This window comes from Gallinula chloropus, assembly GCF_964237585.1.
Source record: "Gallinula chloropus genome assembly, chromosome: 1".
In the NCBI taxonomy this organism is placed as follows: domain Eukaryota; kingdom Metazoa; phylum Chordata; class Aves; order Gruiformes; family Rallidae; genus Gallinula; species Gallinula chloropus.
The window spans coordinates 7704713-7721946 of NC_140085.1; the positions used below are offsets into that span (position 1 = coordinate 7704713).

Genomic DNA, 17234 nt, shown 5'->3' on the forward strand with positions numbered 1-17234 from the left:
TGTCACTGGCCTCTGAACTCTGAAGACAGGAGGATCAGGGACACCTTACCATATTCACCTACAGAAACTAATGTCTGCTATGACTCTCAGAAGAAACATTAGTATCTTGCATTCAGAGATGTTAGAGGATAAAAAGAAAATAAATAAATTCACCACTAGATTTTCTATTTCAAATATAAGAGTATTTTTGCTTTAAAGACCTCTGCTGTACTCCCAGGTGTGTGTTCAGTAAAATCAGAACTTTGCTTACATGGGTGTACACAAGGAATAGTAAGTCCAAGGAAAAAAAAAGAAGTCTAAAGGCATCTCTCCTGGATGCTATTTCTGACTCTGCTACTGGCACACACTTTGTCCTTCGGCAAATCGCTCAAGACTGAACAATATATTCAGTGTCTTGAAACAGCCACCTCCCCACCTAACTCCTTTAATGCCCTCCCAGTTCCCAACGCTCTCAGCTACTCCCTCTATAAACTGGTTTTTATGTTTACCTGCCTCACAGGTAAGGAGGTAGGAGATTAACTCATGGCAGAGCACTTTGGGGGATTCACTTAAAAGGCACAACAGGAACGGAGGGCAGTGTGAGCAGCTCCTCCTCCCAGGAGCAGCACACCTGACAAAACAGCTATGGGATCAGAGAGGTCTCCTGGAAGCCAAACTTTTTTGTTACGTGCCATTTATTTGTACAGCACGACTGTCTCGAGGTCACAAGAGGGGGAACAACCCAATAAGTAAACTAGAATTGAGCTTAACACAGCGATGCAAAAGAAAGAGAAGGGCCTGGAAAGAAAATGAAGGGGGGAAAAAAACCAACACCCAACAGAGAGTTGGAGAGGTCAGCAATGAGGCACTACGCAAAGGGCTTCTCTGCCTGCCGAGCACACCCAACAAGCGAAGCGGTTAAAGGTGAAGTTTGAGATATGACATCAAGGAAGTAAAGGCTTCTTTCATAAGGCATTTATGCCAACTGCCTTCCATGATGATTAGCTGTCCTGTTGAGGATGGGGGCAGCGATGGAGCAACTTGTTGGGCACTGGTGGGCAGCCAAGGTCATGCTCTGCACTTCCACCCTCTCAGGGATGTCTAAGATCTGCTAGGAGCAAGTGTGTGGCAACTAGGAATTAAACAACTTACAGACTCATGGTCCTTAGATGTACAGATTACACATGTTTCTTCTCTAGCACTTCCCTCTACACATCCAGCTGGTCACAATATTCTTCTGCCCTACAGCTGCTGCCCCACAGACAGCTGTGTTTCAGTACAGGAATGGACTTCCTCTCGATCTGGTCATTATCAATCACCTCAGTGAAGATGCTCTGAAGTTGGTTTTTTTGGGACACAATAGGCACTGTATGTACATGATTCACAGGTGGTTTGTTACCAACGGATCGACACAGCATAGCCTCTTCTCTTTGGTTTCCTCCTTCTGCCTCAGATGTCACAGTCCAGGCGCTGCGAAATCCATATCAATTTCACAACAGTAAACACCAAACTGTGACATTACAGAATGACTCCAGCAAGAGGCAAAGGCCAATTACAAGAGACAACTATTTATACATAATTATCTTTCTAATCAACTGTGATAGAAAAAGAGTATGTGAGTGCAGGCTCACATGCAAAATGAATTTTTATCTCCTCCATTCTCGGAGTACAAAGACATCATTTTCTCTCTAGGATGTGTTTTTAGCATAGCTTTCTATTTGACTTTCCACATCCACAAAGAGACCCCAGATAAAGTAAGAATGACCAATAATGTACTGTCCTAACTGAATTTAGCTATTAAAACAAGGTTAAAGGGATTGTCTGATACACCCATGCATATCTAAACCTACAAGGAGTGGCAACTGAGAATTGGCAAAATATCCATCTGTCTCTGATAGGGCACATAGTCTTTCCACAGCTCCATTAAGACAGAAATAAACCCAAGTCTTCGATTTCAGTTTTACTTTTCCACATGTTTCAGTTTCACACCCCCCCCTAGGCTCCAGCCCAGTCCTGCACTAACTCTGCCACTGAGTCAGAAGTATGTTCCCTATCAAAACCCTCCAAACCAAACCTGTTCTCCCTAGAAATTAAACCCCTCTAGAGGTCTGCTTAATGCATACAGACCTCCAGTATGTCTTAGACAAGTCTGCTGGGTCACTGCCCCTCTAGTCTTTAACAGGGAATATGTACGGTGCTCCAGACCCCCCCCTACAAAGACACAGCAGTCATTATTTTCCATCCCTACCAGGAAAGTTGATTTCCACCTCTAAATTTCTTTGCATTGACTGAGATCTTGCCGTGTGCCTGGGAAGACATCGCTCTTCAGACAGCAAGTCTTGACACTCACATGTGCGTGTCCCCCCCCCTTCGCTTTCCCAAGCCTGACATTACACCCAAGCAGTCACCTGCCTTGAACTTGGCATGCAGGACACACACGGCGTTTCATGGAGATATTCCTATCCAATACTTGGGAACACAAAAGGAAAAGAAATCTCGAGTCAAACCCATCAGGGTAAAAAGATCTCCTCGACCGGAGAAGGGATGATACAGCCCCAACCATCAAAATAAATCCCTAGGGCTGGGAAGTCCACCTGTTAAAATGCCTATCAGTGCATTTTTTTTCTTTAATTATTATCATAAAAACCCCAACAAGACCGAAGCGCAGAGCTGTGCTTCTTCCCCGACATGAATCCAAATATTTCCCCCCCCCCCCTCCTCCTCCTCCTCCCAGCGATCTCTTTTAAAATATCCTCTTTTTTCCGAAAGCAAACACACCCCGAGCGAACAAGTTACACGCCAGCGGCTCTCCCCTGCCCACGTACAATTAATTAGCTGCGTGGATTTTTAATAAAGCCACCTCTATCCTGGCTTTTCTTTCAAATACGCGGATGTACGCAGTCAAGGAGGAGGGAAAAAAACCCACCCAAAACACAATAAATCCACCGGAGTTGAATACTAAGAAGCTCCGTCGCTGCTCAAGTGTCATTATTTTTTTTGCTCCCTTCCCGATTTTCCCTTTTCTTTCCCCCTCCCCAAAGCCGGATTTACCACGGAAGGAGATCCAACTTTATTTTGTGTAAGACCTGCCTGGAGAAAACACGTCCACCTTTCTGAGGCGAGGCGGGGGGGGGGGGGGGGGAAGGAAAAGGGGGGGGGGGTGTTTGTTTTCGCAACAACGCGTAACACACATGCAGAAAAAAATTAATTTAAAAGAAAAAGAAGAGGAAAAAAGGGGGGGAAACCAGCGTGCAATGGTTTCGGGGAGTTCAACCACAGGATTGCGGAGTTAAATAACAGATACGGGGAGGGAGAGGCGACACGGGGAGCGGGAGCACTGGCGTTTCGTAACGCCCCGCTCCCCCCCGGTGTAAAAGTCGGGGCTGCCCCCGGCGAGGGAACAAAGCCCCGGCCGCCCCCGCCGCCCCCCGGCCGCCGCCGCCTTACCTTCGTTGATCAGTTTAAAGCTTTGGGATTTCCTGCTTCTCTTCCTCTGGGTGAACTCCATGGTGCGGGCAGGAAGGAGTGGGGCGGCCACCCGGCGGTGGCAGGACCAAGGTCCGTCTCTTTAATCAGCAAAACACGCGGGGGTTGGGAGACGGCGGCTCCGGCGGGTTGAATAAAGGGATCCGGCACAAGTTGGCTCCGCTCTATACCCCCCCCCGCCCCGTACCTCCCGCCCCAAACTTTGAAGGGAAAGCGGGGTGCGGCGGGGGGAGCCCGCGGGGGCGATGCCGGGCAGCGCCGCCGCCTTCACCGCCCCCCCCTACCCCCCCACCCCCCCCCCGCCCCGCCGGCTGCGCGGCCGCGGCCCGGCGGCGAAGGGCGGCCCGCAATGGCTCGCCGCCGGCTCCGGGACCCCGGTGCCACCTGCTGGGGGAAGGCGGCGCGCAGCCCGGCGCGCCCCGCGGCGGTTCCGCCAGCCCCGGCCGTAAGCCGCCACCCCGAGGCCGGCCCGTCGCCACACGACACGCCGGGGGAAGGCGGCCGGCGCCGCCGGGCCCCGCCGCGGGGGCGGCGGAGAGTGGGGGGGGGGAGGCTGGAGGGAGAGGGGCTGAGAGGGCAGCGCCATTTTGTGCCCCCCCCCCCCCCATCCTCCCGCCGCCTCCGCCCCCCCTTCCCTTCTCCCCCGGACACCCCTCGCCCGCGGGCACTTGCGCGCTCCCCCTGCCGTAACCCCGCCGCCGCCACAGGTTCCCCTTCCCGCCCCCGGGAAGGCGCTGCAGCCCCGCGGCTCCCCGGCGGGCTGAGGCGAGGGGAGGGAGGCGGGGGGTTTTGCCCGGCCGTGAGGGAGCGGCGGCCTCTCGGCGCGGCCTTGCGCTGCCGCCGGGCGCTCGGGGCCGCTCCGCCGCCCGCGGGCCCCGTCAGCGGTGATGGGTTCCCTGAGGGGCTGAGTCGGGGACAGACACACACACACACACACGCTTCGTCTTTAGCGGGATCGGATCCTCTCCCGGGCCGAGGTCCGGCGGGGGTGGGCTTGAACTTGGTGCGGAAAGTGGCCCAGCCCCAGAGCCGGTGCTCGGCTGGCGCTAACAGCTGCTCATGACGGTGCTGTACAGTCGCTGTCGCCGCGATGTGCCCGCCTGCGCCGCGGACCGAGGCCCGGAGGGTGCGCGCCGAACCGCCGGCCGGCCGGACCGAGGGATGCCGAGCTTCGCCCGTGTACGCGGACCGTGTCTGGGCATGGCAGAGGCGGGGTGCCGGCCGGGAGCGAGGGGCTGCGCTGCTCCCCGGCAGGTCCCGGCCGCCACACGGGTGGCCCGAACGGCTGAACCCCGAGCGCTGATTTCTTCAGCACTTGACGCCTTCAGCCATGCCTCCAGTGCACTCACTGTGCTGGCGCAGGCTGCCCAGAGGAGTTGGGGAGGGAATCTCCTTCTCTGGAGACATTCAAACCCGCCTGGACGCGTTCCTGTGTCACCTGCCCTAGGAGATCTTGTTCTGGCAGAGGGGGTTGAACCGGATGAACTGTAAAGGTCCCTTCCAACCCCGAACAACGTCCTGTGAAACCCATTCCTGGTGTAACACTGGTTTTGTTTTGTGGGGTTTTTACAGTCAAGAGCGCTTTTGCCTGTTGCCTGCAGAGGAAAGACCCAGACTTTTACAGTTATGACTACCGATAACTGAAAACACAGCTCCCTATCATCATCTTGTGTTTTAAGTGTAGTCAGGCTGTGTTATGACAAGGAGAAGAGTATGTGATACTTGCATACGCCTACTCGAACAGATGCGGATCTTCCCTCGGTCTCATCAGAGTACCCAGGAGAATCCCGTCGGCTCCAGTAATGCCGTTGGACCCCATCGCTTGCAGTAACAAAGGAAGATTAATAAGAGGAAAGCAAACTGAATAGCAGTTTGTATCCTGACTGCCATCGCAGACACAGACCTGAATTCTCTCGTGCAAGGTCCTGTGCAGAGAGGATGCCCTGATCTGAAGAAGCAAAATCAGGAAATAGGCTTGATGGTGAAGCAGTATCAGAAAATATGCCTAATGGTAAAATTTATTAGACTCTGGAAAATTAAATTCATGAGGGAGGCTATGGAAACCTCACAGATTGGGTAAGGGTGTAATTTTCTATTAAATTGCTAAGTGGAAAATCCCAGAGGCAATCAATATGCTACTTTTGGAATTTTCCTAAACTTCGCTGTAAGACTTTGTGAAAGGAAACTGGGCTAACGTACTATTTAAAATCCTGCATTATATATTTTTGGGAGGATGCTGAACCAGCAGAGGTAGATGGATGTCACCTGCTGTTTGCTAAATTGTGTAGGTCCAATCAATCTCTGGTACAGCGCAGTGAAATGCAGCAGCAGTGTGCCTGAATTTTGTGTACAAAAAGAGAATTTTCTCTCTTTGTGAATTTTTCTTCCCCCCCTCCCCTGCTGATTCCTGTCTGCTAACTTTATTTACAAGACTTTGCTGAAACTGTTGTGTTTGACTGGGACAATAGGAGAATTTTTATAAAGCATAAGGCCTTCATTTACTGTTCCACTCACATGACAGGCTTTATCCTGCGTTTGCCCAAGGAATGTGCTACAAAAATAAAAAGGTCTTTTCTGTTTTCCTCCATTTTCTGCAACATTTTTGGGGTATCGTTCATGAAAAAGTGATGGCAGTGTTTCATCAGCTGCTCTTTTTCTCCTTTCAGTTCTTCCTTCTCTGTGGTGGATTATATTTTTTTGTCTGGCTTAGAGGGACACTCCTGATTCGAAATGACATTTCGGTCTGAACGCTGCACACTGCAGTAACGTTGCACGAGCGTTGGCACATCCCCTTTTTAGTAGTATTGCTCTTTTTCTTCTTGTGAATTAAAGATTCGTGCTTTTCTGCGTGCAGAATAAGCCTGGTCCTGCAAGCAAACCTGATGACAGTTACTCAGATGAGTAAATTACACGATTTTCATTTATGGAAGTGTTAGTCAGTTCTGGTACCGAGGCCCCGATCCTGTCATCTGCATAAAAGTGAATTAGAAACTAGGACAAGGTGACTTTAGGTCAAAGTCTTCTAGTTATCCACACAACATGTAGGAGGATCCGGTAGCTGAAAACCAAGCTTTCCCTCCTGCACTGCTTATGTTTATCAGCCCTGACTCGGAAAAAAACTACTTCAAGGACTTAAAGGTACCCGTGTGCAGTTAAGTCGTGAACCTCTCAGGGGAGGGTAAAGGTTGTTTTGGGGTGTGTGTCCCATGACTGGACTGGGACTATCTGCTCGTTTGTCACGGGCCACCATGGCGTTATTCTAGCTGGAGAAACCCGGCGATGAAAGTCGTCTTTATTCCATTAGAAAGGCTGCCTTGTGTCACCCTAGATAGTCGCCGGCTGCATCGCCGTGCCAGCCAAGTGACTTGGGATAAAGGGCACTGGCTCCGAGGGGCAGTCAGCTTTTAATTCCATCTTTTATTTCAGTGAATATCTCTCTGTCGGATTGTTATTGGTACATATTAGAAACCCATAGTTCCCTTTTTTTCCTGGTGAAAACACGGAAAATTCAGAGCATTTTGTAGATATTCATGGATAGTTGCAAAGTATTTCCTCAGGCAAACCATTAATTGAGTAATGTTTTTCAAAATGCCACGAAATTAGCTAACAAAGGCTTTATCTTGCAACACATCCCAGGTCAGTATGATTATCCCAGACCATTTCCTAGTCACCATTTTATTATGCTGCAAGTTCCTTTCAAAATATTCCCACTGTAACTGATGTTGATTTTCCCAACAATGTTCTGGTGTGTCTAACGCCTTTTTTTGTTTTCCCAGATGCCAGATCATGAGCTAACCAATTAAACAGATCTAATCTAGTAATGCTTTGGTATTAGCAGCAGCAATGCTCCTCACATCAGGACGTCCTGTACTTTTTTTTCTTCGCTTCCAGGCTCACAGGTATGTCCAGTTAGTTACTATATTAAGGTTATTATTCAGAAAGTAGGATGGTGTAAGACAAAGAAGACAGGGATCCTAGAGCTGAGAATTATATGGGTGTAGTAAGAGCTCCTTCAGGTTTTCAGTTGAGGAAATTATAATATACTACTGGAAAAAGTCTCACAAACTCAATGATTTGACCTGAGGCTTTAAGTCTAATGTCAAGGAATGCATGCGAGGCTGGGTGAAGTAGGAAGAGGCTGCCAACAGGCATATTAATTAATAGCATCGTGATTACTGCTCATCTTGGAGCCTGAAGAAGTTCAGCGTGGTATTAGGAAGACTGATAAGGGTGAAGAAGTAAATTGAAGATCAGGAGCTGCCTAGGTGACAGGTTAATAGGTTAGCTGATTTGGTTAGTTAGGTGTAACCTATGTCACCGAGGATTTTATAAACTCTGGGAGGGGTTTTCCAGTGAGGTTTTTGTGGTAGGCAAAAAACACGTAGGCAGTGCTTTTTCCCAGCTTCCCAGGTGACAACAGGGCTTGTGGATGCTGTAGTGTCTTCTACAGGGTCTTCACTTTCAAGGGCTTTCATGTCAGCGTATCCAAGGACGGGGTCCTTCCACAGGTAGGTTGCTGCATGTCCCGAAGAAGTCTGAGCTAGGAGTGCAGTTTAACTCGTTTTCTCAGCCCCCTCAAGTATTTCCTGTACCATTTCAGGTACAGTACTTGACATCTGGTTATGTCTCTAGCCTTACTCTCATTTACACTATTTTGAGACAGTTTCTTGTCCATTCTGCTGGTTGTTAATCTTCCTCATGTACACTAACAAGAAAAAACTACAGGACAGACCAATGTTTTCATCTGTTTGCCAGCTCAGGGAGACCAAAACATTCCAGAACTGTTTCAACAATGAAGAATATAACTGAATCTATGTACAAAGTGTTCTTTGTGTGGGGGGTTACAAACCCTCTGTATTATTTCTGTATCAGAATGCAAACCCTGTCTTGACTGTAAGGCTGGGCTTTTCCTCCCCTCTGTGATTTTATGTGTAGCCTGGACTAAGACTGCAGGGGAGGGCAGTACAGCCTAAGAGCCAATGTTTTGATGGTCATCCACTCTGATCAAATACCTGAGGATAATTGGATATTAAGGTATTAACCCTTCCCTAGGACAAACCAGATTTGAATTCTGGGAGGAGTGGGTGGGGAGACCAAGGTGTCTAAGCAACAGATGTGGTTGGAGGATAAAGAAGAAAAGGTCTCAACAATGCTTTCATGAAAGCTAATATGGTTAAGAGTAAGTAAGAAGCCTGCCCCATACATGCATGTTGTCTGCTTCTCTGCAGCACAGAGAAACCACGAGTTGTACAAATTCTATCCTGCCTCCCACTTACAACCCAAGATGCTTTCTGGGAGCTGAGGGCAATGTGAGTAGAGCTTCCTATTTTGCGTAGAACTTTGGGGTTTGTGCTGTAGAAAGAGTAATAGTGTTTAGAAATCTTTGTGTTTCTTTGCACCACTACCACCTCTGTCTGAAGAGATGAAGTGTAAAGCCAGGCTGGCATTCGAAGAAAGGACATGTTTGAGGTTTGGGTAGTTCAGGAGCTGATATTAATCAGGGGAGCCTGAGCACAGCTAAGGTAAACCATCCCATCTCTCATGAGCGCTACAGGCACAAATCGTGGCAAGCTCAGCTCAGGGTCCAGCAGGCCAGCGAGTCCCCTTGGCAGGAGAGGTTCAAAGGGGGTGTCGCTACTAATCACACCTACGTTCTGTGTGGGTTTGCTTCAGTCAGAGCAGCTGAAGGCAGATGTGAGAGTGCAGCCGTGGCAAGAGGCAGTCATTGGAGCTACAGACAACGAATGCAGAATCAGCTGCAGGAACAATAGCGTTTAGCGGCGTTAGACAGCTCCGTGAGGCTGCGGGAGGAAGGAGCCCAGGCAACAGCCATCCTCCTTTGAGTCCCAACTGACTGAACGTGGGACGTTATGCAGTGCCTTCCCAGCCCAGGCTGCTCACTGTTTTCCAGCTTGCCACAGGGAGCAGCTCTCTGTGTCTCCATTCTGCCTTGATCCTCTTCCATTTCTCCTGCCACACATTAGTAAATGCACTTGCGCTAAAATCAATGGGAGTTTGAAAACTAAAAGTAATGTGTGCTTTGGTATGCTACTAATCCACTTATTTGGATCCTCTTACCGCTCCTCTGGGCTGCCCTGATCCTCTCTATCAGCCCACCCAGCTGCTCTGATCTGCTCTCTAAACTTCTGCCGTGGCTATATTAGCATCCCTGTCAACTCACAGGGCTGCTGCCTCGATGCCTTCAATCCCCTCTCCCAACGAGAGTCTCTCTACTAAATTATAATCCTTGTAGCTCAGAATACTGATGCAAGCTAAAATAAATTCATGAAAAGTTACCGTGGCTTCTACTAAGATGTTCCATTGCCCTAAATGTTTTCAAACAGTACTTAACATTTTAGGCTGGAGAAGTATCTTTAAGTCATGTTCATAGCCACCTGCCTGCTTTTCAGTTCTAAAAAAAATGAAGTTTCATTGCAAGGCACAGTGCTGTTCCAAATCTACTCACATGTGCACTTTGTAAAAAGAGATTATTTGAATTTAATATCTATGTCAGGCCAGAGACTGACAACATCTGAAAAACGATGCTTTACCCTGAGGATTTACCCTGAGAGATGTGTAGATTTTAAAGACTCCATCACCCTGCCCTCTCTGCTGGGGCAGCCAGTGCACCCCAGTGGGTATTTAACTCTGAGACGGACACATCCCACAGGGATCGAACCAACAACACAGAAATATGAGCGGTTAGAAACAACTTTGAGACATCTTTTGTTCTTTGAAGAGAAGCAAAGGAACTCAGAAGTACAATGCACTCAACCATTCATCTTGGGTACACCTTAAAACAGAAGAAAAAGAGACGTTTTTATGAGCTTTTATATAATCCACTGAGGTCTGTTTGGCACTGGGGGGTAGGGGGAGCAGATCTCTGTTCTGTTTATTCACCTATAATTTGAATACAGCTAAAATGCCTCAAAATTGAGGGCTGTGAAGTAGAGACCTTGCTTTGGGGATGGTTGAGGAGACAGACAGTTGTATGGCTCAAAAACTCAGTGCATGGGCTTTGGCAAACCAGTCTGCATTTTCAGGGGTTAGTCCTGTTACTGCCTCTTTCCTGGAAAGAGTTTGCTGCTCAGATATCTTTAGTGCAGACTGATGCACGGAGTGTGTTCTCCACATAACGTGGTTTGCCTTGTACTGCTGAAGTGCTAGAAAGAACATATACAGAACAACCAACAACAAAACCCCCAAGCATGGGTATTTCTGGTTAGTCTCACCTCTGTGCCCAGCAAGACCGTGGAGCAGAACCTCCCAGAAACTATGCTCAGGCAGATGGAAAGTGAGGTGGTCAGTGACAGCCAACATGACGTTACCAAGGGCAAATGGTACCTGAGAAATTCAGTGGCCTTCTACAGCAGGATTACAGCATTGGTGGATAAGGGAAGAGTGACTGACATCATCTACCTAGAGTTGTGCAAAGCATTTGACATGGTCCCACACAACATCCTCATCTCTCAGTTGGAGAGACATAGGTTTGATGGAGGGAACACTCAGTGGATAAGAAACGGGCTGGGTGGTTGTACTCAAGGAGTTGCAATCAGCAGCTCAATGTCCAGATGGAGACCAGTGATGAATGGTGCTCTGCAGGGGTTGGTACTGGGACTAGCACCCACATCTTTGTTGGAGACATGGACAGTGGGATTGAGTGTACCTTCAGCAAGTTTCCTGATGACACCACGCTGTGTGTTGCCATCAACATGTTGAGGGAGAGGGGGTGCCATTCAGAGGGGCCTTGACAGGCTTGAGAGGTGGCCCTGTGTGAACCACATGAAGTTCAACAAGACCAAGTGCAAGGTCCTGCCATGGGTTGGGGCAACCCCCAGTATCAGACTGGAGGGTGAAGGGATTGAGAGCAGCTCAGAGCAGAAGGACTTGGGGGTGGTGTTGGTGGACAAGAAGCTCAACAGAACCCAGCAATGTGCACTTGCAGCCCAAAAAGCCAACCATGTCCTGGGCTGCATCACAAGCAGTGTGACCAGCAGGTTGAGGGAGGGGATTCTGCCCCTCTGCTCTGCTCTCATGAGACCCCACCTGCAGTGCTGTGTCCAGCTTTGGGGTCCCCAGGACATGAAGGACATGGAGCTGTTGGAGCGGGTCCAGAGAAGGCTGTGAAGATGACCAGAGGGCTGGAGCACCTCTGATACGATGACAGGCTGAGAGAGTTGGGTTTGTTCAGCCTGGAGAAGGTTCCCAGGAGACCTTAGAGCCCCTTGCAGTACCTAAATGAGCTACAGAAAAGCTGGAGAGGGGCTGGTTACAAGGGCAGGGAGGGACAGGACAAGGAGGAATAGCCTGAAGCTGAAGGAGGGGAGATTTAGATTAGATATTAGGGAAGAAATTCTTTATAATTTTGGTGAGATGCTGGCACAGGGTGCCCAGAGAAGCTGTGGCTGCCCCTGGGTCCCTGGCAAGGTTCAAGGCCAGGTTGGATGGGGCTTGGGCACCCTGGGCTAGCAGAGGGTGTCTCTGCCCAAGGCAGGGGGTCGGAACTAGAGGATATTTAAGGTCCTTTCTGACCCAAGGCAGTCTGGGATTCTATGATTTTCCTGCAAGGTGTTTTGAATTCTTCAAGAGTCACAAATGGCCACTGCTGTCAAAAGAGCACGGTCTCCCTAGTGACATCTCGGGAGTGATTCATTAGGGGCTCTGATGACACAGTGCCATAAGCTGAGTTACTAACATTGTTTCCCAAAAGAACACATTTTTTTCTCAGATATCTCCCATACCAGCCAATCTGACAATAATTAGCTGTTGTGTTTTCACACAACCTCAGTTTCACAAGTAATAAGGTGCTGGAATAGGAATTGACCTATGCATCCTTTAGAAAACCTAACCAATTCACCAAAATACTCCTTTACCAAAACCAGGGGACAATTATCCTTCAAACAGTCGTTTCAAGCATGTTTTTAAAAGCTACATTAGCCTTACTAACCAGTAATATCCATATGGATGTCAGCAGTTTCCTAAGCATTGTAAGGATGCATTACACTGGTCTGTCCTGGTGGACAGGAACTAAGGGGGTTGACTTACCATGAGAACTGATCAAGGGATACTTTAAAAATCAACCCCAACCAAATTAAAATGCCACCTGCTTCTTTTATCCCTAACAATGCATGGATATCATACAGTTTTGAAGAGTTATTTAGGTTAGAAAGGCCACGAACTTCTTTTTTTTTTCCTGCCATTGCCTCACCTGTGAGCTCTGCTTGTCTTTGCTGGTGTCTTGTGGACACCCGTGGTGGAGCACTACACCCGCCCCTCTTCTCCCATCTTCCTTCTCACAGAAACACAGAATAGCTTGGGAGGGAAGGGACCTTAAACATCATCAAGTTCCAACCCCCTGCCATGGGCAGGGACACCTCTCACCAGACCAGGCTGCTCAAGGCCCCATCCAACCTGGCCTTGAACACCTCCAGGGAGGGGGCATCCACCATCTTCCTGGGAAACCTGTTCCAGTGTCTCACCACCCTCATAGTGAAGAATTTCTTCCTAATATCCAATCTGAATCTACCCCCTTCCAATTTAAAACCATTCCCCTTCATCCTATCATTTCATGCCCTTCTAAGAAGTCCCTCCCCACCTTTTCTGTAGTCCGTTCAGGTACTGGAAGGCCACTATAAGGTCTCCCCTTCTCTTCTCCAGGCTGAATAAGCCCAACTCTCTCAGCTTGTCTTCATAGAAGAGATACTCCAGCCCTCTGATTGTCTTTGTGGTCCTCCTCTGAACCTGTTTCAACAGTTCCATGTCCTTCTTATGTTGGGGCTCCAGAGCTGAACACAATACTCCAGGTGGGGTCTCATGAGAGTGGAGCAGAGGGGCAGAATCACCTCCCTTGACCTGCTGGCCACACTCCTTGTGATATAGCCCAGGACACGGTTGGCTTTCTGGGCAGCGAGCGTGCGTTGTTGGCTCATGTCGAGCTTCTCACCCACCATCAGCCCCAAGTCCTTCTCTGCAGGGCTGCTCTCTAGCACATCATCTCCCAGCCTCTACTGATGATGAGGATTGCACTCATTTCTGTCCGAGCGTTTCTCAGTCTGTGACCATTTAGGCAGTTCCAAAAGCTGAATAAGAAATCGGAAGCCCGGTATGAGTGGCTGGAATTCACTGTACAGAGGGGACGGCCACGTTGTGGGAAGATGCCATTTGCAAACCTTAGCAGAAGTCTTACCAGCAAAAACTGTCACACATGTGAAGGGGACCTGTGAATGTGAATGCCAGAGAAACCTGTACATAAACATGGAGGCAGAGTGCAGGGAACTGAGGGGGTTAATCCCTTCCACAAAGTTAAGGACTGCTTTCACAGATGAAGAGAAGAGAGAGACTGGATGTGGAGCTCCCTCTGCCAGAAGTGGGCATATTTAGTCATGGTATAAAGGCAATTTTATCAAATGTATTTTCTGTTACAGTATTTTAAAGGTGATGAAAAGGAACCATGTACCTGTCTGAAGAAGGTTTCTGAGAGTGGTCTGTGCCCAGTGTTACCTGAAATGAATTCTTCTGCAATCTCAGTCAGCTGCACAGCACCCGTTCTGCCTCCTGTGTGCAAGTGAAAGCATATGGTGGCTGAGCTGGGGTTTTCCCCTGTCTTAATAGCAAATGGAAAGTGAAACTGGCTACTCATGAAGTACTGAACACGACCTGAAAACAGCTAAATATAAACTGGATACACAACAGAGAACAACCAAAATCATTCTGAGCAGCTTTACCACATCGGCACACGGATGACATCTGGGTATTTGAAACAACCTATTTCTGAGCTGCCATCAATAAAGTTCCTCTTAAGTTGACAGTTGGCTTGCGGCAGATAAAGCTGAGCAATCACTTCATCATCAAGAAATTGGAATGAAACAACTCGTGTATGGTTTAGGCTTGTCTTTCTGGTACTTACAAGGCTCTTACGAATGTTCCAAGATTTTGAGTAACTTCTACATTTCCTTTAGTCTTGATTTCATATGGAATGTTGTGAAATGAATCACTTCAAAGTAGCTTTGTGGTTAACCCTGTGGGGTTGTTCCAGAGGTCTGTGGAAACCTGGATCTAGGGAAAACATGGGTAACGCTATTGCTTGCAGACCCAAGCTTAGTTGCAGTGAGCTCTCAAGACTCTGCAAGTGGTTTTGGGAGAGCTTAATGGCTTGGCTAGAGCCCTGACAGCAAATATAACGTTTATTAATCCCACGTGAGACAGAAATACACAGCCAACATGGTACCAAACCATCAGCTTTGCTCTGAAAAGCCAAACAGGAGCAGCAGAAAACAAAGAGTCAAACTAAGGATTTATAGCAGTGATCTAATTGACTCTAATGAGTAGAGTAATGCTATATATAATAAACTGGTAGTTTGAAATACAGCTTGGAAGAGCATCCATTTCACATGTTAGAAGTGTCTTCTGCACTGATTTCATCAAAAGGATCATGGCACGGATGAGAGACTGGCACAGGGAAGGGATTGTCTGCTTTTGGAACGCATTGTTAAGCAGTTTCCACAGTCTAAAGCCTCCTCAGAGCAAGGGGGTTGGGCTCTGAGAAACGCTCTTGTGGTGTGGAGGAAGAGTTTCCATTGCATGGTCCAAGGAGCAGAGCTCACAGTGTGAGCTTTCATGTATGCCATGAGTTTCTTTGGCAAGGAGAGCTCCAGATATCCACCCTACAACCAGGCAGCCTGTATGAATGGAGACAGTCAAAGGAGGAGAGATCCGTAACGAAGCAGGCAGGGACCGTAACGAACTGCCAGCACAGATATACCCTTGGGAAGGCGTTCTGAGGAACAGAGGAGCTTTGAAGAGAGTCCAGCCCAGACCTGACCCAACAATTCATGTCCCTCAGCAAATGTTGCCCTGACCCCAAGCCAAAAAGGAGTCAAACAGATTTGCCTTCCTGGAAATCAGAGAGTGAGCTGGAGTGGATCTCCTCGTGAGTTGTCAGTGAAAGAAGGCACCACCGTTTCTTCACCACCTCTCTTCAGAAAACCAGAAACCTTGAGGAGATAAATCACACCAAACACTCCCCCTCCCTCCTTCTTTTCCCATGCAGATACTAGTGAATGCTCTCAGGAAAACAGAGCCAACATATATACATACAGCGAGTCTTTTAGGAGATGTTGTACTTTGTAGAATGACACTTCTCTTCCACAGGACAAGACAACTAGGGGGTTTACATAGAAGAATGCTTTGATTTTGGAGACAGGAGAGCAGAGAATCAGGAGCACTGGAAGAAGGGCACCAAATGAGTCACAGAGAGTTGTGTCATCATATGGGAACTTTTATACACCTTGTAGAGGTACAGCATGAATTGCAAACCTACCCAAAGGTGGGTTTACCAACATAAAACCGTTCAGCTGCTTTCCTTGGCCCGTTATACCTCACTGCCTCTTTATTGGTTTGCTCTAATTTTTACAAACTGGAAAATCTTTGCTCAAGATGCCACCTCAGAGTAACGCTGCCATCCCTGTGAATACTTCTGATATGGGGAGGGGGCATATAGAAATAGAAAGAATAGCTCACAAGGTTTAAGTCACGTAATTGTGTAGCTTAAAGAAACAGATAAGGAGGCTCACAGGAACTGGCTTGTAGGGAGTTAGATTTTGTAGGGAGCAATTGTAGGAATTTAGGATTCGGGAAAGAGAATGGGAACAGGATAACATCCATCACAGAGATATCAATTATCTCTTCGTTAATGAAGGAACAGATGGCTGGAATACATCCACAGGTCTCCCTATAGGGACATAAATTAGTCCAAACGGATAAGAATACTGCAAGTTGGCAAGATTCTTGCATTCCAGGCAAGGAAGTTGAAAAGTACATCGTGAGGAAGACTCGGGGCCTTCATCCCATGGACCCAGGCCCACCATTTTTTTGAAGGATCTGCGCAAGCGTGAAAGATGATAAACTAATTAGCATACGAGGAGAGGGTAGGCGGGTACTGGTAATTAATATGTATAGACATAAAATGAATATTCATTATCATATTGTATAAATACACGAATGGCTTGCTGTGTGGGGTGTGCACGCTTGTGGTGGAGAGATCCCCGCACACCCAGCACTGAATAAACACACCTACCTTATAACTTTCGAGTTATAGAGTCTGTTTTCCGCACGTCACTTCCCTCCTCCATTTTGGACTCTCTAATTGAGATACAATGTCAAACCAGAGCCAGAAATGAAGCGAGGTCTAAGGTTATGTCTACACTACAGTTAATTGAGGGGGGCAGCTGGCACTCAGACACAAGCATCCAGATTCGTTTGCCATAAAGTCCGCTACAGAGTATTCCTGCAGCCTCGGGATTTATGCCCTTACCCAAGTGTGGCCACATCCCTCTGGGCCTCACAAATGAGACCTTCTTAGATCCTTTTCACCATCAGATGTGAAGTAATTTCCTTTAAGGAGAACTACTAAGAAGCGTAGGAGGACTGTTCCTGCTTCCACATTGCAAAGTGATTGCATTCAAGCCTGAGCTACAGCAGGGAGCGATTTCTAAATCCATACCCCTCCAGCCTGGGTTTAAACACCACCCTTAAACCATCAGGTCATTTTTTGCAAGAAAAAGCCACAGCACGCAGCTCAGAATATCTAACCTAGATGAAAAGCCAGTTGCAGCTACAGCACCCCAAAACAGCCCCTGGAGCAATGGAACTTACAGTGGGGAAAGGCAAAGGAAAAATCTGGGAGGACCTAAAGGTGAAAACAATCTGGCTGAACTAGGGAGGCAGAACTGTCATGTGCCATGGTGTGAGGCTGGAGGAGACAGGGGTGC

The 17234-nt window shown here is 48.1% G+C and overlaps 1 protein-coding gene across 1 annotated transcript in view; it reads right to left on the reverse strand.

Annotated features, from left to right (window-relative positions):
- Nucleotides 1-3566, reverse strand: part of BEND7 (BEN domain containing 7) — a 48841-nt gene extending 45275 nt beyond the window's left edge. Inside the window, exon 1 of the mRNA XM_084272887.1 lies at nt 3427-3566. Within this exon, the coding sequence (XP_084129013.1) occupies nt 3427-3487 (61 nt within the window). The 5' untranslated portion in view covers nt 3488-3566. The remainder of the gene's footprint in view (nt 1-3426) is intronic.
- Between the last annotated feature and the right edge of the window lie 13668 nt (nt 3567-17234).